This window comes from Macrosteles quadrilineatus, unplaced genomic scaffold (genome assembly GCF_028750875.1).
Source record: "Macrosteles quadrilineatus isolate MER2022 unplaced genomic scaffold, UCM_ALF_1.0 Scaffold_3__2_contigs__length_128488019, whole genome shotgun sequence".
NCBI lineage: Eukaryota > Metazoa > Arthropoda > Insecta > Hemiptera > Cicadellidae > Macrosteles > Macrosteles quadrilineatus.
This window is the reverse complement of record NW_026542596.1, coordinates 42,115,322-42,138,123: the sequence shown is the minus strand read 5'-3', so window position 1 is coordinate 42,138,123 and position 22,802 is coordinate 42,115,322. Positions and strand designations below refer to the sequence as shown.

The window sequence follows — 22,802 nt, the reverse complement described above, 5'->3', positions numbered from 1 at the left end:
CAAAGGCCAAAATAAGAGGGACAACACAACCACAGAAAAGAAGACAATCTTCCTTGAATGATGGGTTTACCCACTAAGAGGGGCAGCAATAGGGTGCAAAATTATAACATTCCGCAGAAAACAGACTAAGATACCCAGGTAGAACCTCTTTAATGATAGGACCTCTCTGTCCTTCAACTATATCAGCACACAGGATAGTGAAGAAACTTTTGTAACTAGGAAGAAAAAAACACTTTGTTAATATGTTGCTTTTTTTAATAGAGTTTGAAGTAGACTCTAAAAAGTTTCAATTGTCATGCCATAACTTTATTCTGTTTTGTTGTACCTTTATTTAGAGTGTGGGTTGGTAAAATTTGGTGAATATATATTTGTTTTCCACATAATTTACGGAATGAGCAAAATATATACTTTTAATACACAAACAATTAAAAAATATAAACTAAAACTAAAATAAAAAGAACATTTTCTGTATAACCTCATTTGCTTTATTTTAAGGCAATTGGCAGACATAGGCAAGTGCTGCCTGTGCATCTGCTGGGTTGCTATCAAACAAATTTAGTAAACCAAATCATAAAAAATGTAATTATAGGAAAATGAAAATAGCCTGTTGCTTTAAAAAATATATATTAGTTTAGGGGAAAGACTGTTTATTTAATGCACTAAAATATATTAAACAAAATTAATTAGATAAAATACAGTTAATCAGTTTTAATCAGTTGGGGACAAAAAATATTCCTGCTGGATGGAGGGGACAAGGATAGGGTCAACCGCACCGGTAATCTGCCGTGTTGATTGTTTTTTGTTGAGTTGTAATATTATGGTTTTTTTAACAAAAAAGGCGAGTAATACCTTACCTTCATTCATGCAGCTCCTGTAAAGGTTCTTAGTCTTGACGTAAGGCTCCGGATCATCGCTCGTGGGGTCTGCTTCGAGCAGATCCTTCAGCACAGTATCCAGAGACTCCCGCAGGACCTCAAATGTGTCAAACGCTGCCTTATCCTTCGGAATCGGGTTGTGGCTACCCCAGTTGCCACATGCAAATTGGTAGAAATCGTCGCAGGGGTCGGCTGTCGTGTCCATGAACATTTTCATCAATCTGCCTAACACAATCTTGTGTGAGAAGTTGTTAAGTAAATTGATGATTTTGTTTTTTTAATTCCCCATTTTTCCAATCATTGTATTGATCAACCGGGAGAGATTATAAGGAATCAATGTTAGATTTAAGATTCTACTAGGGTTGTTTTGTAAAATAAGGTTTTTATTGCTCGGGTTTGACACGAGCAAGGACGAAAGTAAACTCTTGTTCAAATATGTGACCAATTCCGTCTCCTTTACTTCACGCTTCATCCACTACCAGTTCATTCCCACCTCTATGTGAAACTGCCACAGCGGTCTTGTCCTAGTAGCCTTTGACGATATGTCAGAGAAAGTTTTTGCTCCTGCCAAGTATCAAGTATGAATAGGATTCTCTTGGAAGGGGGTCGACCCCTATTGAAACCTGCTGCCAGTTGACAGGTTTGTATGTAGAAGAGTGTTTGGACTTAGAAAATATGAAGACTAACTGTTGCATATTAGTCAATGAAATAAAGAACATGGTCTCGGATTTGAACTACACACCTTGCTTTGGTGCAACTTAAGATTACTGGAAGTCTTAGTTTACACGACACCATAGGATACCTATTTTTCTAACAAAGCGTTACGCAAAGAGTGAGAATGACTTACTTTGCTCTTCTCGTATGGTCTTCACATCTCCCTCGCCCTTCCAGTAAGCGTGCTGCTGAGAGTTTGAAGACATACAGTCCGAGCTCAGCTGGTCTCTGATTGGTCCTTTCTCAAACTTGTCCTCTTCCTGGTGTTCACTCTGGTCCAGATCCTGAGATCCGCCTTCGCCTCCAGCGTCGTCATATATTATACTGCAAACAAGTTAAAAATGTGTTAATTACCAAATCTGCAAACCAAATGTTACCCCGTGTTAATTACCAAATCTGCAAACCAAATGTTACCCCGTTGATCTACAATGACAATGGGGAATTTCATTAAGCCTGCTTTTATTAGCGAATTTCCCTAAAGGGAAGTAGCTATTACCGTAGGTGGCACGGTAAAACCTAAGCTCGGGACCGATTTACTTTTTCATTTTTATGTCCCCAGAGGCCAAAAACACCATTCGTTCAAATTTTTATATATGTACATATATATATATATATAGATTTATAGGTATATATATGTGTCCGTGAACGCGATAACTTTAGTAATTTTTGTCCGATTTTGATGAAATTTGGTTTAAAGGTGTAAGGTGAGATAAACTTGAATGAGTTCGCGAACCAGCATGATCGGACCATGGGAAAGGGGTTTCCCGGTGGGTTTTGTGGGCCAAAAATTGGTTTTTCTCATTTTTGACCCCCAAAACACAAAATTTCCCAATTTATCTCTAGACCATATTAAAGAGCTTAAAAAAACAAATAATTTAGTATGTCAAAGTCTTTTTGTACGGTTATTAGTAACGGAGAAGAGAAAATTAAAAAAATTGTAAATTTAAAATTCCCATGTTATTCTTATGGAGAATATTGAAAATGTTGTAGTTTGTTTGTTTATGGATATATTTTTATCAAACTAGGCAAATTTATTTTTTTTATACTAAGCTATTAATATTTTACTAAAACACACTTTATTAGTTTCAGTTTCCTTGTGGCAGCAAACCTAGGTACTCGTTAAACCTAAATAGATTCAATTGAAAATCATTCAGAGAAATGGAAATTCGCTTAGTCGGCAGGTTTGCTGCGGTGGGGGTATTTTTATTTTTTGCAATCAACAAAAAAACATAAAACTATTCTAAAATAAGTCTTTTTAGGATACACAGGTCATAAACAAAAATAAGTTAAAACGGATATAAATGCCTAATTTGAGATGTAATTCACAGAACATCAAACCTATCCTTACAAATTCTATTCCTGAGCAGTCTTTAATTTTAGTTGAGCTTGTTCCATAGCTAAAACACAGATGGTGATCTCCTCATAAATTACACAAGACGAGAATTGAACCCTTAATTGTCAATCAAACAAGGCATTGGACTGCTTTTCTTTTGACCAGATGTAGTACTCTACCACACCACAATAACACTGGTCAACTAGAAGCCAAGTAAAATACATTTTTCAGCTGATCAGATCATTGCAAACGGTTGTGTGCTCTTTATTTTCAACACAGCTAAAAAAAAGACTTTGAGGATCAAATAAACCAAGGTGAAGGTAAAGTAAAACTGCAGACAAATTGCCTGTCACTATAAATTCAAAAGTTTGGCAAATTTCAAAACATACTTAACTTTTGCAAAACACGGGCATTCAGATAAGAAGTAATTTAAGCCAAGTATGAAGCGGCATCGTACTTACTGTGGTTTGATTTTGTTCTTGTTGTCGATGTCTGTGTAATCAAGAATGTCGAGAGGAGCAGTTTCGGATTCTCTGGAATTCTGCAACCCCTAAACACACTTCTGGGCATTAAACTATAGATATAGGTTAGGTTTAGGTTTTCTAAAAAAGCAATTTCAAACAAAAATCCAACTGTTTCTGGGATATAATACTATACCTTCCTGAAATCATAAAATCTTAAAAGAGTTTTAAATGCTTTGAAAAAGAATTAAAAAGATTTCTTGTGGCCAAACCGCTATATACAGTTTTGAGGATTTTTTTAGTGTTTAAGGATATTAAAATAAATATTTATTTTATATATATATATGTATATTAAATGTATCTATTTTCTATCTAGTTATTATGCGATATAATGTATGATGTATTGTTCTGAAAGCCATTCATGTATACTTTTGTATATATGTGAATAAAGTATCTTTGAATTGAATTGAATTGAATTCCAGAAGAAAACACATTGCCGCAAGGATTTTTAACAGTTCCATTATGGTATAAGTAAATCTTCTTTCTTCATAACAGTGTGGTGAAGGTTATTATATGAATGAATATAAAATTCAGCTTACCCATTATACATTAACATGAACTATGTGTGATTGACCAAGAGTAAAAATTTGTTGTTTCTCTAATACTCAAGGAATTGTACACAAACTCTTCTTTTTAGTAGCATTTTCTTGGCACTCATAAATCCATTATATATATATATATATATATATTATGAGAACTTTTTTGACAAATTTGTTACTAAATCCATGAAACATCTGTCTTTGCTTGTTGGAAGTGGAAAGCCTGCACTTAAGATAAACACCTACATTAGAAATCAAGTTCCTCTAACCAATAAAATAAACTGAAAACATCTATTTTATAAGTATAAAAGAGGCGGTGGGTTTGTTTGTAAATTTGATTGGCAGTGGTAAACTCAGACACTGCTGAACCTGAACCGATAGCCACAAAACTTTGTCTATACGTGTAGAACTTCATGGAGTAGGTTTAAATATCTTCAATTTTTTGATAACTTTCAGGGCTTAGCCCTGGGACCATCTTAAAGGTACCCTACCCATGCTGGATTTTGAAAGAATTTGACTTAAATTTGTTTACTAACAATAAAATAATATTGAAGATGCATCTGCTGTTACATTTGTTTTAATTTATGGTTTGTTTACTTTTTCCTAGAGTAAATCTTTTGATTCTGCCACACAGTTTAATGCAAATGCACAATATATTTACATTTAAATTTAAAAATCAATAAGTACGATCGAGTTTTGCCTGTATAATTCACATGATAAGTGTGTGTAACTGATTTTTACAGTAAATTTTGAAGCCCACATTATTCTCTCAAGTATTCTTGCCTTGTTGCGATGCACGGGTAGAAAAACTAGTATAAATTTTAAAATTAAAAAATTAAAAACAAAAACTACTCTTTTGAAAAATTGATAGATAATGAAAATTGTAAATGAAAATATAAAGTTCATGAATACTCTTGATTTTAATTTTGTTTGCTTACTTTTGATTTATGTTCTGTGTCACCAACCATATCCAAATCCTTTGTTATCGCTGCTGTTTGGTTTAGCTTCATTCTCGCTTTGATATGATTACCAGGAGTGCGAACCGGTAGGAACTGCACCTCTTCTTGTCTTCCAGCTGGGACCTCCCATACTATCTCGTCACTTACATTTCCCTGTCACATGCAAATGTATACGTCAATCATTTTGACTCTGATGTTTTTGTTATTTATTTGGTGTCGAAGAGGTGTTGCCTTACGAATTACTTAACAATTACTAATTTAGAGATTAAATACGTTGTTGCCAACGTAATCCTTGGTAGTCTTAATGGCTATCGGTTTCAACACACTTATGGTGTCATTGTCAAGCCTAGATGTGGTTATCGTTCCTAGGAGGTCGTCATAAAGTTTTCAAAACACATAATGAGACAAATAAATAACAAAAACAAACACAAATAAACATTTTTACGATCAAATATTAATGTATGGCTATACAACTCTTTAGAACAAAGCCAGCCTCTTCTTTTATAATCTCTTCTTGTATGGCTGCAGGTTCAGGTTGTAGGTCTAGACTACAGTCCTAGGCACCTAGGTCTACAACCTGAACCTGCAGCCGCACCGAAGAGTTGTATAGCCATACAGTAATATTTGTTCGTAAAAATGTTTGTTTGTGTTCGTTTTTGTTATTTATTCGTCTCGATATATGTTTTTAAGACTTTATGAGGATCCCCTAGGAGTGACAACCACGTCTGGCTAAACAATGACACCATAAGTGTGTCAAAACCAGTAGCCTTTAGAATACCAAGGATTATGTTGGCAACAAGGTATTTAACCTCTAGATTAGTAAATGATTGAGGTTTTGTGTTGAATATGACAAAAGTGTTGCAGTGAAGTGGAAAAGTATGTAGTTGTCTTTACATTTACCATTTCATTTGCACTGGGACCAGACATTAGGATCAGCTGAGAGATATTCACGTACAAGGAGTGAATGAACTGTAATGGTATGCAGCAGGCTAAACCAGACTTACAGTAAAGTGTAGGTTCCTTAAAGATCTTCTCAGTAAAGACAGGACGAGAAAAGGTATTGTACCTATTTACAAAAGTGTACAGTCATACAACATGGAATAGCATTGGAAATCTCGGTACTCTATCGTCTGCAAGGTTCGTTGGAAAAAAATAAGCTGATCATCTGATAAACGAAGATCAGATGATCATGACTCTACCATCATTACAGCTGTATTTATGATTCAATTTACTTAAACTTAACTGACAGTTTTACCAGTTTAGACCTATAATCGAGTCACCTTGTAAGTTTCAAAATCTGGCAGAGAGTCAGAGAGGGCTCTCCGTGCTCTAGCCAGAGAGATGTACGAGGCTTGCGTCGGAATACAACTTGTCTTGTCTTGGAGCAAGTCATGGTCGGCGTGCTCACGCATGTCATCGAAAATCAGTTGCTCTGAAATAATTGATAGCATTAACTTTGCCTTATGAGCATGTACAATAATATAAAGTGTGTATAGTTCAATAGTTGAAGAATATGTATTACTTTTTTATATCTGAATGAATTTGAAGGTCAGTCCAACCACCTTTGAACTGCTGGAAATTTAAGTAGAGACACCCAGATCAGTGACTAAACGGATGAAAACTCAAACAAAGTTAAATTAGTGATTTCCCTTAAATTCCTTTTACCAAGTGATTTTCTTGTTTCCAAAACACACAATGAAGCATGCTTGAATGAAAGAGCTGGATTTGGCATTGTAAACTTTAACATGATGGTTAAATATCTGAAACAATTTGCTTATTAATATACCTTTAGCTATTTAGTGATCCTTAACACACCCAATCAGAATAGACTACATGAAAAAGGGTTTAGATTGAAACTAATTGCTATCCAATCTAGTTTTGAGATTTAAAGTAAAAAAAGACTATTATATGAGCAAACAGCAGCAACTATTAAACAGTAGGAAATATTGTATTTTCCTTTGTTCCCAGCCTGGCAAACACCCTCTTACACCATAGTAAAAAGAAAAAGTCCAAGTAAGCTCACATTGATAATATATTCTCCGATTTTTTAAATTCTCTTGTCATTGAAAGGATTGGTAGTGTTGCTCTAAAATGTCTGGTTTTTGGGTAATGTTGGATTTTCAGGGGTCATTTAGGCAGGAATGAGGGAGTTATGAGGGAGGGAGGGGTTCCAAAAACATTAATTTATTTTATAAATAGCAGAGCGTGAACACCACTGATATGGTCTTTGTGACTATAAGATTGGCTTCTTTAGCCTGGACCATTTATTGAAAGCCGAATGATAGCAGCTGGGCCCATTTTTGAAATCAAACCATTACTAAACCTGAACAGATCACCAAACCAAAAAATAAATATATATTTTTTTAATAAACGCAGCATGTGGATTATAGAAACATATTTTAGAATCTTTCAGATGGTATCTGATTATGATTTATGGAATGCACTCATTAATCCTAAACCTCAAAAATGCTTCTTGAACAATTCAATCATCTGCTGTATGAGAGAGTTCTTTAAACCATACATTTATTGTGAAATACAAGACAAGAAAATGGATCAAAATATTACTTTTATTATTTTTCAACGTTACCTTCAAATGTAAAAGGATGAATGACAACAAAGATTAGCTAAAAGTTATGTGATGGAGAGGAAAAGCTATGGGATACAAACATTATCTAACTCAACAATGAATATTTAAATTACTTCCTACTTAGCATTGGCAACCTTGGAAATCTGTAGTTTGTGAAGATGTAATCGAGAACTATGTTAATCAACAGGAATAATACAAAACAATTGTGTAGCAAGAGATGATGAGAGAATAATACTTCACAAGTGGATGAATAAACTTGGATATCTTGGAGCTAACAATTTTACAATGACTGTGACCTTCAGTATGGAAGTAGCTAGGAGGAACTTAAGACCTGGTTTCTTCTCGAATATAGTCAAACTCTCCTGAAGTGGACAATTCATTGTCATTTCAAAGTTGTAGCCCATTTACAACGAGACCTATAAGCTCACTTAACTAACCCACCAACAAAATGGGCTTCTATAAATTACCCTTTTATTTCTCATACACCAAATTTTTTTCATGACTACACTATCTGGAAGTGTGATTTATTTAACAGCATGTTGTACCTATTCTATGTTACATCAAAAACCATCCACTTAACAAAAACTAAAAGATAAAAAACAATTTTAACTATCACACTTTGTAAGTGCTCAATGAACTGTGTTCTTTTTTTAATTAGTTTTTTTCTTTTTTTTCTACAGCCAGCCCATTACTAAACTGTTGTATGGGTTAAATATGTCTACTTCAGTATCCACAAATCAATGGTATAAATAAAACATAAGTACAGTAAACTCCCTCTTATCCGGACTCCTCGGGACCAAGGATAGAGGTTTTTCGGGTTAAACCGACGTCCCCAAAAACTCGTTAAAACGGACTGTTTAAATTCATACTGTATACAGTATAAAACTTAAATTTAGGAGAGCGCTTTTAGACACGTGATCAACGGTCTCAAATCTTACCCACGAGAACAGACGTTTCAGTATACCGCCCACTTCCTGCCGATCTAGTCCGGTTAAACCGATGTACCAATAAAAATTGTCCGGCTAAAGAGATGTAATTTCCGCCGAGTGTAGTCCAGTTAAAAGGTATCCGGATAAGAGGGAATCTACTGTAAAGGTCGGTCAGTTTACAACTTTTTAAGCATTGCTGAGAAGTATTATTTTAAATTTTATCATAAAAAGGCTTACTCGCAGTAGTCATGACGTTCAATGAGATTTATCCATTTGGGTTGACAACATAAAAAGATACACAGTACAAAATCAACAAACCATCTTTTTAAACTTGTGGCAGGTTAAATTCAAAATATAAATATCAAAGTAGAGTGGAAGCAGAAAAATTTTGACTATTTTTAATGAATCCCTAACATACCATACCTGTACGACCGAATTTAGAAACCACAAAACACAATTTAAACCTTAAATTTCCCTACCTGCCTGAGGAATGCGGGGAATACTTTTCTGTGAGGAGGAAGCCATCTTGACGACCCCGACGGAGAAAACCGCGACAGGCAACAGGATAAGCGTGACTCCCAGCATGATCCTGAGAGCTCTGTGCCGACCCTTCTCCTCAAAGTCCGCACACCATCTGAGGAAATAGTGTGTCGCTGAATACGGAAACAATATAATTTGCTGTGAAGCGTGAGCACAGTGCCAAGGTCAGGTGCATCTGCCATTCTGTCAAGGTCATCCAACAATAGTCCTACATTTGGTCTTGTTGTTAACAGGATAAACAGTATGTACCTGGTTTGCTTTGTGTATATCATTGATTGTGGAAGTATTCATTGATTTAATTCAAGCTAGTGTTTATCTTAAGCCGCTGTTATATAATCTAACACTTACAGCTGGAAGCAGTTAATTATTATAATTACTTGAATGAATTATACACTCTTTAAAGTAAAATACTGCTATTCTTTTTTTATCCAGGCCAAATAGTATACCAGATTGTGATTGTGTTCTATTCAGCAAGTCATTGATTGTGATTTTATCTGACTTTTTTTTAGCTAAAAATGTTTTTTGTAATTACTAATCAGAAGTCAGTAAGTGATCTAAACTATCTGTGATACAAACAAGAACTCATAATCAATACAATTTGTTTTACATTATTTTTTTGTAAAATTAGTTATTTTAAAGTGACAAAAGTGAGCTGTGAAAGTTGATGCATTATTGAAGACTATTGTAATATTAAGCAATCAGTGAGTTTACTTATCAAGTATAAATGGAAGGATTAGTGAAAAAAAAGCTTTGTAGAAAAGTGGGCTGTTGACTGAAGGTAGACGAGTGTTTTAAAACAGAAGTTTTTCTTTGTTAAACATATATGAATCTTGTTTTGAGTCAGTGTTTGATTCAGCACAGAGAGTGAGGTACAGAGGAAACTTTGGTTATGGGACGAACGTGCGCTTTCAGCTCTAGTGTTGTGCCGGAAATATACTTCTGACGAACAATGAAGAGCCAGAAATGCGAGAACTGTGTGGAAATTCTAATAGCACAGGGTTTTCTTCTACTGTGAGAATTGTAGTACACGAGGGCGAGGGAGCCGGTGTTGGGCTTTGCCCTAGACACCAGCAACTATGCTAGACACCACTTAGGTGTACCATGGAATGTTTCCTCTGTACCTTCCTTCTTGGTGTGTTCAGTTATGCCTAGTGTTTCAATATGAAATTACAGAGATGTTTGCATCTACTGGTATCGCGATGACAACTTGCATTGCCAATTACCTAACTGTGAATATCTAATTGTTTAAGAGATTTAATTTGATACGTAATATTTAAATGTATATAATTAGATTAATTTAGCCTACTAAACCCTTAAAAGAATATTTTTTTTTTTTATTGTATAGACTATAAAAACAATGCCTCCTAATAATTAACAAACATGAGTTTTGGTAGGTAGGCCTAATGTATGTATGTATTTCTTTTAAAACTCTTTGATTGACTTTTGTATTCTAAAGCAAAAATTACTGAACATATGTATGGACTAAAAATAGCATATAGACATCAAAAGCGTGTTTTATACTCACATATTTTTCACACCCAACGTGTGCATGATCAAAAAACTAATATTAATTCCAAAAAATTTTAAAAACTATGTGATTACATTTTTGAAACTCTACAAACTAAATATGAACCAGAAAAACAAAGTGATCATTCATACATCATTAACTAAGTGTGAATAATGAGAGCTTAAAGGCCACATTTCAAATACTGACCCTGACAACTTGGATTGTAAGAAACAAAAACTTGCTATCTCAGAGTTCGTGACACATATAGATCACTACGCTGTTATTTAACAGCCGACAATTAAAAAATTAACGCTGAACTTTTATTTATAATCTTACAGATAATATGAGAGTCAAAATGTGCGGTTAAATCTATTGGGACATTACTGGTATGATTATACCTATTATTAATCTATAACAGAAGCTAGAAAATGTTTTCAATTTCTAATTCACTCCATCATTTACAATTTTTGAAGTAGAGGATTTTTTTAAGTAGCCTAGATAGGGAATAGTATTTTCATTACTAATCAACATAATTGGCTGAGCTTTAGATTCTTTAAGATCCTGAGTACAAGTCCAAAATCTTTTTGACAGTTTGAAACTGGACCCAGCTGCCCTTGATCTTCAGGTTTTTAGTTAATGGTCCTGGCTATCCTGCTGAGCCTAGTCAGTAGAAAAAGCTACCATCTCATTCGTCCAACACTAATCTTTCACCATAGTCGCAGTAACCGTGCTACTAGCTAATGGTAAAGAAGTAATTTGTCAAATCTCACCTGCGAAAAGCACGAACAAGTAGCTCTGAGATCTTTCTGTGTGTGGATTTGAATCCCATACATTTGCAATCCCTAAGCTTACTAATGTGTCTTAGCCAGTGGGATGGTCCTTAAATATGATGTCCGGCCTGGGTTGAAACTGACGGCATCAGTGAGCTTAGGTATTGCACACAATATCCAGTGTAGGGAAGGATACAATTTTTTCCCAGAGCCAAAGGATTAAAATACACATGTTGTATTGGCTTCATGGTTATAATCATAGTTATCAGCGTGGTTACTAATTTTTTTTTTATTTTAAATGCCGATTTGAATAACATGGAGTTTAACAGAGTCCTGCAGTATGGCTGGATATTTCCTACTTAACAAGCATGATTTCCTAAATTTTCCCTGTAATATTTCTGTACTTTAGGTAAACATGATCAACATTAAATAATAATATAAAGCTGAATCAAAGTCTTACTTAACTCTGCCGGTTTGTTTTGAAGCAGTGAGCCGACAACACTTGCTACAGCATACCAGCTTAGTCTGTAACGCACAGTGTTCTTATGATCGGGTGCACGCTATAGTGAAACTAGTACAATATCCTTCAGTAACTTAAGTTAATCAAAATGAACCACAGTCTAACAAATTGCTTGAATTTATATTCAGAGTTGATATCTTTACCTACCGGTACCTATATAATTTTTTTTTCATGGATAACTCCAAGAGGGCACTGTGCAATTTTGAGTTTCAATCACACACTTTTTCCCTATCTCATATTTAGCCTATTTCAGTAATATTACTAATATTTCATAACTAAATGTCCACATTACGACTTTTTATTATTTGCTCAGATTAATATCAATTTTAATGGATATTGTTCATACAATTGACTGTACCTATTTATTGTTCGTATGAAAACATTATTTTATTTTAATTTTTTCCACCTGAACAATAAAAAAAATTTTAAAGTGGGCCTTATGCAACCCTTAGAAATATCCTCATGGTTTCATCATTGGCTACAATTAATTGTCAATGGTTGTATGCAACCTTAATGAAGCTCTTATGAAATATTCGACAAAGTTCATAGTATGGTTATTATTACCTAACTAAAAGAAACAAATTATATAAGTTAATAAAAATAAATTATAAATACTAAAACTTTAAGTTTATATAAACTAAAATTCTGCGAATCGATTAAAAATTTGGGATCTGGTGGTACAAAGCTTTTAAAAAATGAAGGATGGATGAATGGTAAAAATTAAATGTATGTAATGTATTAAATGTATTGATGTTTCCAACATTAACGAACTTGTAAGACATTGGTAAAGGTAGCCAAACAAACTATTTAACTTTATATCTGTTTAAAAATTACAATCCTAACTACATTACCACAAAGCATTACAACAAGAGATAAAACTGTAACCACAAAATTGCTTAAACAAATCATCAGCTAGCAGTACCTATGTATCATTACACAAGCCTTAATAGTCCTATCCTACCATATTGAGGGTTGACACTTGTCAGGTTGACACGGTGACAGCACTTGATACAGAAATTACATCAAATGAAATGGTCAGTCTCAGCAAGGATTCAGGCTTGACCCACTAATTCATCGGGACAATAAGTTTAACCTTGGTGTGGTCTGACCTCTGGCCTAACATCACTCTACCAATCGTTGCAGGTAACGTTTGACAATAAGTTTTGTTCGCAGAGATTCAACTTGGAAGAATTATATGTTTTGGGGAAAATTCATCTTTGTATTTTGGGAGAGATAACTTTGTAGTTTTTTTTTTATGTGTGCATTGACTCTTTTGGAATTCCAAAACTGACTTTTTACAGCAGATAAAATTATGCATTTTGTATGTTGTCCCGAGAGGCCAAAAACACCATCCGTTCAAATTCATAATCGTATACATGTACTGGACATGTACCTATAGTATGTGTATCCGTTAGCATAATAGCTCTAGTAAAAATCATCCATTTTGATGATACTTGGTATAAACGTGCAAGACTACCTCATCTACGGGTGTTTATAGGAGGTTTTATAAAGTAAAAATTGGTTGGAAATATCACAAGTTTTACAGTTTCTTTCAAAAACCATTTGCAGTGCTTAAAAACAAAGAATTAGTATGTTGATGTTGTTATGCACTATATAATTAAGGAAAAAAAATTAAATTCAAAATTCTTACGCTATTCTTATGGAGAATAAGTTTACTTTTGTAGTTTACTTGTTTATGAACATTGATCACTTGGAAAATGTATGTATTTTATACCGGTACTAAACTATATTAATCATTTCATAAAAAACATTTTTTTACCTTCTCTGTAGCATCAAAAACTCGTTAGACTAATTTTATTGAAATAAGGAATGAATAAAAAATTTTTAAGGAGATATTTTAGAGAAAATCTATTTAGACAAATGGAAATTTGCTTAGTCCGTAACAGGTTTGCTGCGGCGAGGGTATTACATAATATTTTTACTGTGGGGATTTTTGAGATGGATTGCTCATAATTTTACATTAAAAACATAAATGAAGTAAACAAATATTTCACAATAAATATGTAGTAAATATTTTATGTGGATACAAGCACGTAAAGGAACCATGCAAACCCCTGTTACATGATTAAAATAAACATTCAACAAAGACAAAAATCCTTATAAAAGTATATGTACGAAATTGTAATATATATCGTATTGTACAAGAACAAATGAATACCATCAGAAAACCGTTTTCCAACCAAATTCACAAATAGACAGTTTTTGTTGTGTATTTGTTCTAAAACTTTTTGAAAGACTGCCTAAAACATGGGTTCTTCCTAATTTTAAAGAAATTAGAGGATAAATTAATTTAGATTAACAGAAACCTCACCTTATTAATTCATAGACTGATGCGTATTTTTCTTCATGTTTAGATTATGAAAAATTACTGAAGTTTTTTTCTCACTTCTCAAAATTAAAATTTGTCAAATGAAACTGTAATCTGTAAACAAACAAAGAAGTTTAATAAATAAACAAATCCAAACATATGTACTTTTATAAATAAACATAATTAAATCAGTGTGTTTTAACTTTTTTTCAATGCTACAACAATATTGTTTTACTTCTAAAGACATACTGTAGAAAACCTCTAAAGACATACTGAAGAAAACCAGAGCAAAATATTCTAGTTGCATTAAACTTGAGTCGTCATTCAAACAGATTTGTGATTAAAGAAATTTTTTAATAAAAAGTCTACCTTACTTGACCTGAGCTTACCTTTGATCTTCCTCTCTTTCCCATGTCTCTTCGCACCTGGTCCTGCCATCTTAGCCGAGGTCGTCCTAGTGGTAGTCTTCCCCAAGGAAGATTTTCAGACAAAATTCTTTGTCTTGAATCTTCTTCTCTTCCATCACATGACCAGCCCATCTCAGTGTTCTCTTCTCCTACTTTTTATTTGTGCTATTATATCTCGGTTTAGATTGTCCTTAGATCTTTTGTTTGATAGATAGTTCCTGATATTTTATTTTATTGATTCTTTGTCATTGTCAAGGTTTCAGATCCGTAGAGTGGCTGTATTTAGTTTTGCATGGTTTTGTTTTGGTTTTCCTTGACAAATAAAGTTTACTTTTTAGTAGTGATTTAAGCGCCCAATAAAATTTATTCCCCACAAATAATCTGCCATTTATCTCTACTTCTTCTTAATTTTCTTGGTCTATGGTCACTCTTAAGTATTTAAACCCTGTACTCAGTTAGAATTTATTGAAGAGAGTTCCACATCAAAATCTTCTAGGCATCGTCCAAATTCGCTTAGTAAGGATGACTTCACTAACTCGATAATATGATTACAATATATTTGACAATAAATAGCTTCCCCGGCTTGGTGAAAGTTGTCTCTAGTGTTACTGAGGAGAACTCTATTGGGAATATTTTAGTGCAGTTGCCATCGTTCAAAAATAAATTAAGCTTGTTGGTTCAAAATACCACACTGACCATGAATCATGAGTTGCTTACACTACTTTACCTACGATCGTTTGTAAAACATCATAACCTATACTCTTTCTGTTTAGGTATATTTTTCTGGGAAAAGGTAGGCTACTGGGAGCAGCATTCTTACTCAAAGTTTCAGGTACAAAAATACAAATATTACATATCTTTTAGCAATACTGAATTATTGTAACAGTTTACTAAAAACAGTAACAACATTTAAATAGAATTAAAAATTATTAAAGTATCTAATTATCATTATTATCAGTGAAGGATAATGAAGAAGCTGGTCGTTATGAGCAGATCATCACAGTTTTACTTCTTTTAACGTATTTGAACCTTACTGCTCCATTACTTTACCACACTACTGCTGTAAAGTAAGTAAACATTGCAGTTAAGTACTTAAATAATTTGGTAAAGTGAATCTTTTCAAATCTCAAAATTTAATTGAAAGGCTTTATTATAAAAACTGTAGTAGGTAAACGAATGTTTTCAGAATGGTGCACTGCACAATGACCCCGACCGTCCTCACAAACCTTCTCCCCCAAAACGCAACTCCCGGGGGTGATGAGGACTCTTTAAACTCAATGAACACTAGTCAAAATCACAGACAGATCTTGTTGTCATGGGTGTACAAATAAGACAATTTTATAATACAACTTTAGTGTATTTGCATAATGATATTATCAACATAAATGTTACACACAACAGGTAAATAATTACAAGTCCTAGAGACTCACAGTACTTACAATACTAGCATGATATCACAGACAAGATTATAATATATGGTTAAAATACAAAACATCTCTTACAAACAAGCCCATACAGTTTAACGTCTTGTGGACCTTATCAAAATACTAAACATACTGAAACAGATTGTTATATTGAAAGTAGGAAAATCAACTAAAAATATAATTACAAATTTGTTCATAGTTGCCCCAAAAATGGAAACATAAGTATTGAGTTAAATTAAATTACAACAATTTTTCTTTTTAAAGTTTGTTAGAATAAAATGATTATTAACCAAAGATGCAATGTTTTCCAAACGCATCTTAATGATTTTAAATTATCTAGATTTGGTGGTTTCTTTCCTTAAAGACAGCTCCAGACATGTGCCGTTTGCCAACAAAATATTTGACGTTCGGCGATCTAGTTGTCTTGCTATTCGCACAACATGTGTCTTGCTATAGTACACATCAACACCATGTGTTCTTTTCCGAGCCACTGTCCGTTTTTCGTTCGTTTTGGGAATAGCAAATATTTGTTCACTTTGATGTGTGCAAAAATACCGACAATGAACGGGAACACCTATCCAGACAAACATATAGACAACACCTAATAGACAAACACCTATCCACACTACTCGCGATTCGGCGAGTCGCTGCTCGGCGCTTGGCAAATGGCGTATGTCTGGAGCCGCATTTACTATTATAATTTTTACTTAAAGACACAAGTGATTTTTCCTCAGTACCATTGTATAGAAATGTAAGGCTAAAAGAACCAGTAGGATCAACATCCAATACCAAATCTTAACAAATATTAAGTCAATAGCATAGTAAATTTATAATTAATTTTTTTTCAATGGATTTTCCAAAGTTGAGTTTTTGTTCAATAAAGCTATTAGTTTACAAAGTTATTATAACATGGTTTTTTGATAAACAACACAACGCTACATCTAACAACTAAATTAACCTTAAAAGAAATGGACTAATCCTATATTGACTTCTGTTAATTGTCTGTGGGTAAATAATTAACAAAAATTAAATACATGTTTTAATTATTACAATCTGTTAAAACCCTACCTGATAAGTTGAGCTCTATTCGAATAAACAATTGTTTATGAAGCAACAATGTGTAGTTTGAGTTAATTTAAGCTACTAACAGTTTTATACATGATGTTAAGTTTTCCACTTAAATTTGGATACTCGACAATCTCTTTTGAATACAAAGAGAAATTTAAAGCTGCATAGAATATGGATCTTTATTTATTCACAGTTTTGAGTTTTATCTGGACAATATCATTTTATTCTGTTTCAAACACTTTCGACTCACATTATAGCTGCTTTAATAATATGAATGTTGATTTTTCACTGTAGTTATTCAACTCAGCAATAGCATTTACAATAAGAAAGTTATAGTCTGTTAACAAAATTCAGGCGGTTTGGGGGGAAGTTCCCCCACTACTTTTTGGCTTAATATACATTTTGCAGCTGATTGATATCTCAGCTGTTGAAATATTAGTTTAAGTTAAGATTAACTGGAGGTTATAGATTTCTTCCCCTAAAACCATCTAAGTTTTGTGAACGGAGTGTAGGTAAATAAATACATAATTCTTGATGGATAAAAATTAGGAACCGGTACATAAATATTTTGTTCAACCAGTTGCATTGAAAGGATTTCAACACAAGCTTAAACATAAGCAACATTATCACATAAACATATTTACAAGTTTTATTCTGGTCCTTCTGAAGCCGGATTTTCACATTAAAGTTAATCACTTAGTTGGAAACCGTTTAATTTGCCCTGTCAATAACACATTTGACAGTTTTTTGGGAATAGAGCCTTAGGTACCTTATGTGACTCAGCCTTCCTCTTGTAACACTCTAAATTAAAACAATCCTCTTAATAACACTGTGACATGTACAGACAATATAGCCAAAGAATTCCAAGAGTTTACTTTAATTCAAAATTTCCTTTAAGTATTAGTAATTATATCTTATTACAAGAAATAACATAAATAAAAAGTAGTTTCTGTCATTTAAATTCCTTTTTATTTTATCATCATCATTCTTTAACCAATGTTTATTTATTTTATGAGAAATTATTTAGATGTTTTTAAATTCACCCTTTGGATATCATAACAGAACCTATAATAATTTCCCTTTCAGAATGATAATGGAAAGGACTTGGTCCCATACTGAAGACACCTTTGAATGTCTTAATACTTTAGATTAAATAGTTTTAAATATTGTTTGGATTTAAAAGAAATAGTATCAAAGCAATGGGTTCAATACTTCTTACTTCAAAGATATGCAACCATCAAGTCCTTAATACACTTACATGTTTCCTTTGAAAAAAAATAGTATTTTTTTCACCAACTAACTCATATATTGCTAGGATTTTATATAGATACTTATATTTGACTAGAAGATAACTTTGGTGAAAAATATTAGGGTATACAAAATAAATATTTTGTGTCAGTTAATTATTTGAAAATGTTTTTAGTTGTTTTATCAATTGATTGAAAAGCCTAACATTTTATTACTAAATGTATGATGTTGTTTTAAATTTATTTGTTTGTTATAAAAACACCCTTTGCTAATGTTACCAATATTTCAACTTTTTCTTTTAGTTTTGTTTCTGTTATTTTGTCTCTAGATTTGTAAGTTTTCTAAGCATAATTTAAGATGAGCTTGACACACACACTCGTCGTCACCAATCACAACGTTCTTCTGTCTACCAGACTTCACATTTATTTACAGGATTCATCTTGGAGCCCAAAGGACAGTTGAACTCCTTTGAAAACTCGGGTGAGTTTGAGAGTGACCCGATCACCCGAAACTTGGGTGGGGCGTGAGCATCCTTCTCTATCTGTAGATTGGTGGCTTCTTCCGTGCTGGCCGAGCACCAAACCTAAAAGAGTATACGTTTTAAATTGAACGAATCATATAAATATTTAATTTATCCAGAGAAAATATTATGTTTAATATATTTCAGCGTGAAAAATTGTAATTATCAATTCTTTGAAACAGTAACTTTGTTATTGACGTAAAGCAGATGTTTTGATGGTTAGGATTATTTATAAAAAGCCCAATGATCAGGGAGAAGTGGGCTCAGTTTCAAACCATTAAAAATCTAATAACTTCTCAGGATCAAACTGGTAGCATTCCGGTACTGTAGCACCGGTAGCAAGTACTTCATCCACTTGTCATCCTTTTGTAAACTCTAGTTCATGTTGGTGGCATTTGAGCGCTAAAGTCAACTAAACATTATTCACCTACCCCGGATAGATTTGGGGATTTGAAATGTACTCTTTGGTTTTATAAACCTGATAAGCTATATTTTCTGTAAATATATGGTTTTATTTTATCAAAATACAGTAGAACCTCAATTGTTAGACACAGGCAGTGATGACGTAACATGTCGGCAGTGGCCGATGACAAGTTCGCCAAGGTAAAAAATTAGAGCCTTCTTAATGTGTTCATGCACGCCAAAAACCCAATACTGTAACCATCCCATTAATTAACATTCTTTTCTGTAAATTATTAGGTGCCAATTCACCAAAGTGAAAAGCAGTTGAATATTAAAAGCTATTTTATGAAAAAAGAAGACAAAGAATGTACAGTGGAGCTTTAAGTTGATATGTTTGTTTATTTTTTGACATGTTACAGGCTAATTCAAAATTAATACCACAACTTTAGGAATTTAAAACTCTGTAAAGAAAAAAAGAAGAGCTAAGCACTTATTTGACATATTTTTTGTACTTTCAGGCGTTTTAACTTTAATGACACATACGATGCTGATCAAGAAGTTATTTAAATGATTAATCTATTTAGTATGTTTTGATCTATATGACACGACAGACCTGTGCGAAGCTGAGGAAGAACAGCTGACGATGTGTAAGGTTGAGGGCCGGCAGAGGAGGCTCTTCATGGTTGCGTCTCACCCAGTCCAAATAAGCTCTGTACGCAGCCTTCAGTCCTCCGTTGTCAGCTATATTCTCCCCTGGCGAATAATTGAAAATTACATCATACACTTCGGTAATCGTTTGTAATCGTTTGTTCGGTAGTCGTTTGGTAATGGTTTGTCATTTGTGTGGTAATGCTTTCTAAACAAGACCTAAGCTCATGAAATATAAGTATTTCCTATCATAATCTAGTTCGACATAAAGCTGATGCACAGGATTGTGTTTATTTTGATCAGCTGTGATAGAAGCAATTTAAAATAAATTATTATTTTGATATTTATTTTAATATATAACTGGGTTCTACCACAGAAAACATACTACTTAACCTAGAATGCCAACCGCATGGTAAAAAGCATTAAGTGTTTTGAGAGAGCTTTGCCTGTCAATCGTAGGCAGCGCCACCAGCGTTGCTTTTTACCATGCGGTTGGCATTCTGGGTTATAGTAATATGTTTTCTGTGGTTCTACCCGGCAGCCTGAAGTTCTATTCAAGATGGCAGATTATATGGATTGAAATATAGTTTGAGATTGAACATGCCTCTATTGTGCAAGCTCTCAACATTTTAAAACTAACTAGCGTACATGTTGCTCGAATTCGAGCAATTGCAATGTATTACAGGAGTTATTTCAAAACGAATAACAGTCATATTTACAATGAGTTTAAAAGAGTCAACTCAATGATTACCGGTGAGTAACTCAGACCATGTTTATCTTCGTTATTGATAAACCTAAAGCATTCCGGTCGGTTTTCTCCTTCTCTAAATGCCTCGCTGTACAGGCAACACAGGTCATTGATAGAGGGCCAATTGAGAACAAAAAGTCGTTTTTGGGTAGTGTTAGGGTGCATTTGTAACCTAATAGTTGAGTGTGTCCAGGGTCAGGTGCCGACTGTGATGAGTTAAGCCTAATACGCGCCACTGATCTGTAGCTGTGGTCGTTATCACGATTACGCCTCCTGTCTATGTTTCGTTTTCGTCCCGTCGGAGACATTTAAAAGAAAAAAACAACAACAAATAAACAAATTATAGGTACACAAAAACACTATAAATGCACAAATTTAAGTTAGGATCATGCTAACCCGATCCGTCATAGCGACACAAAACAACCATAAATACACAAATTTAAGATAAAACCATACTAACACGATCCGTCTTGGGGGTTATGTTTACACAAACTCAAATAGTAAACAAATGTACTCGATGCGCGAAACGGCACACGGAAGATTTCTCAGGTACTGTTTGATGTCACTAACTGCTGACGTCACTTTGAGGGAACACCAATACCGCAACGATATGGTTTAGAGCCATCGGCCTCGGTGGCGCAGTAGATAACGTTGCGGGCTGATAAACTGAATGTTCCGGGTTCGAATCCCCGGATTCGAACTTTTTATCAACAATTTTTTCATATCAGCGAGTTTGGTTGGTTTGGTTAGGTTATTACAGTTTAATTTTATAATTAAAAAATTATAAAATTGAATTTTAGGCAATTATAATTTTATTTTATGAACAAAACTATGTTTTAGATTAGTAAACCTTTATTCGATTTTTCCATTATCAGCTCGTTTGGTTAGTTTGGTTAGGTTATGACAGTTTAATTTAATAATAGAAAATTATAAAATTGTCTGTTTCTTCAGACGCAGCAGTTAGTGACGTCAAACGGCACCTGAGAAATCTTCCGTGTGCCCCACCGTTCAATGCGTTTCATTGAATTGAAAAATAAATAACAGCAATTAAATTATACAGCTGATCAAAATGTAAACAATTATGTTCCTCATAAGGATAACATGGGAACTTTCAAAGCCACTGGGGCAGAGCCCAAAGGACTTTTTCAAAAATGTAAGGCCAGTTTGCAAATCTACGCAACACGCTCTTTCCAGTGAGACGTCAATGGATGAAATTGGTTAATAAATGGCGGAGAAGTTCAACCGACAAAATTTCATGTAGCGTATTAATTATATAGATTTGATTCCAATGATTGTGTAAGTTTGTGTTCATATCAGAGCTTGCAATGGATGAAGACAAATTAATTTTTAAAAGATATTTAGAAGCTAAAATTACATGTGGACTTTTACTACGACTTTTACTTTTATGACTAATTTACGGATTTTAAAAATGATTTTGTAAATACTTAAAGAAACAATTACAAAGTTTCAGTTCATCCAGTGCATAGTTTGGATGTTTGTGAATATTTCACAGTTTATTTCGACTCGATAAACACTTTAATAATGACATGAGGTTACTTTTTGTAGGACCATGTTTACGTGGTAACCAGCCGGCAGGTGGAATCCTCTTAAGAAAGAATTACAACTTTCCTCCTGCTATAACCTTCCCAACCTCAAACCATAGGAGGACTTAACTAAACTTCTCTAAATGGTGGAAGAAGCCACTTTATTTTGAGAAAACCCAATACTTTCAAGATCAATTAAAAAATCACAAGGGAAGTTCAAGCCTTAAAACCTTAACTTAGTAAAAGTTCACATGAAAACTTTTACATTATTAAAGTTTTGAAACTTGAAACATTTAAGTTCTACTTAATGTTTTATTGGCAACAGCAGTTGTCATAGCTTTCAAAATAGTGCTCTCTAAAGCTGCAATTTGTAACTGTAAAAAAATATGTTAATTCTATGCTAGCATATTTTAGAGGGAGCTATGAGGTAGTCTAAGCAAAGCCATTATATTGAATTAGTTAAGTTACTATTTGTGTTTACCGCTAGAAAACGGTGATGTTAAATCATGGAGCACGAGTTCTTACCATTCAAAGGGGTTTGTAAATATTTTTAAACCACACTACACTGTTTTAACAAGCTTTCCGCACAAGGATTTTATCCAGAAAACAGCAGTTTGCTGTCTGCTTAATCAAATGGGGTTTCATTACGTACTACTGTACTGTAGCCAAA

The 22,802-nt window shown here is 33.6% G+C and overlaps 2 protein-coding genes across 5 annotated transcripts in view; both read right to left on the bottom strand.

The window, feature by feature from the left end:
- LOC128991166 (neprilysin-4-like) overlaps nucleotides 1-14,213 on the bottom strand; it is a 29,889-nt gene extending 15,676 nt beyond the window's left edge. Inside the window, exons 1-8 of one of the 4 annotated variants that reach the window (XM_054413943.1) lie at nucleotides 12,756-12,818; nucleotides 11,735-11,799; nucleotides 8,937-9,091; nucleotides 6,222-6,373; nucleotides 4,921-5,094; nucleotides 3,384-3,472; nucleotides 1,723-1,913; nucleotides 855-1,100 (exon numbers count right to left, since the gene is read on the bottom strand). In XM_054413943.1, coding sequence (XP_054269918.1) covers nucleotides 855-1,100; nucleotides 1,723-1,913; nucleotides 3,384-3,472; nucleotides 4,921-5,094; nucleotides 6,222-6,373; nucleotides 8,937-9,091; nucleotides 11,735-11,799; nucleotides 12,756-12,758 — 1,075 coding nt within the window. In that variant the 5' untranslated portion in view covers nucleotides 12,759-12,818. Of the gene's footprint in view, nucleotides 1-854; nucleotides 1,101-1,722; nucleotides 1,914-3,383; nucleotides 3,473-4,920; nucleotides 5,095-6,221; nucleotides 6,374-8,936; nucleotides 9,092-10,522; nucleotides 10,627-11,734; nucleotides 11,800-12,755; nucleotides 12,819-14,126 lie in introns of those variants that run through there. The other 3 variants (XM_054413945.1, XM_054413946.1, XM_054413944.1) reach the window with 3 other exon arrangements.
- Nucleotides 14,214-15,873: 1,660 nt separating this feature from the next.
- The window catches only part of LOC128991167 (endothelin-converting enzyme homolog), an 80,054-nt gene continuing 73,125 nt past the window's right edge, over nucleotides 15,874-22,802 (bottom strand). Inside the window, exons 15-16 of the mRNA XM_054413947.1 lie at nucleotides 19,806-19,945; nucleotides 15,874-18,853 (exon numbers count right to left, since the gene is read on the bottom strand). Of these exons, the coding sequence (XP_054269922.1) occupies nucleotides 18,677-18,853; nucleotides 19,806-19,945 (317 nt within the window). The 3' untranslated portion in view covers nucleotides 15,874-18,676. The remainder of the gene's footprint in view (nucleotides 18,854-19,805; nucleotides 19,946-22,802) is intronic.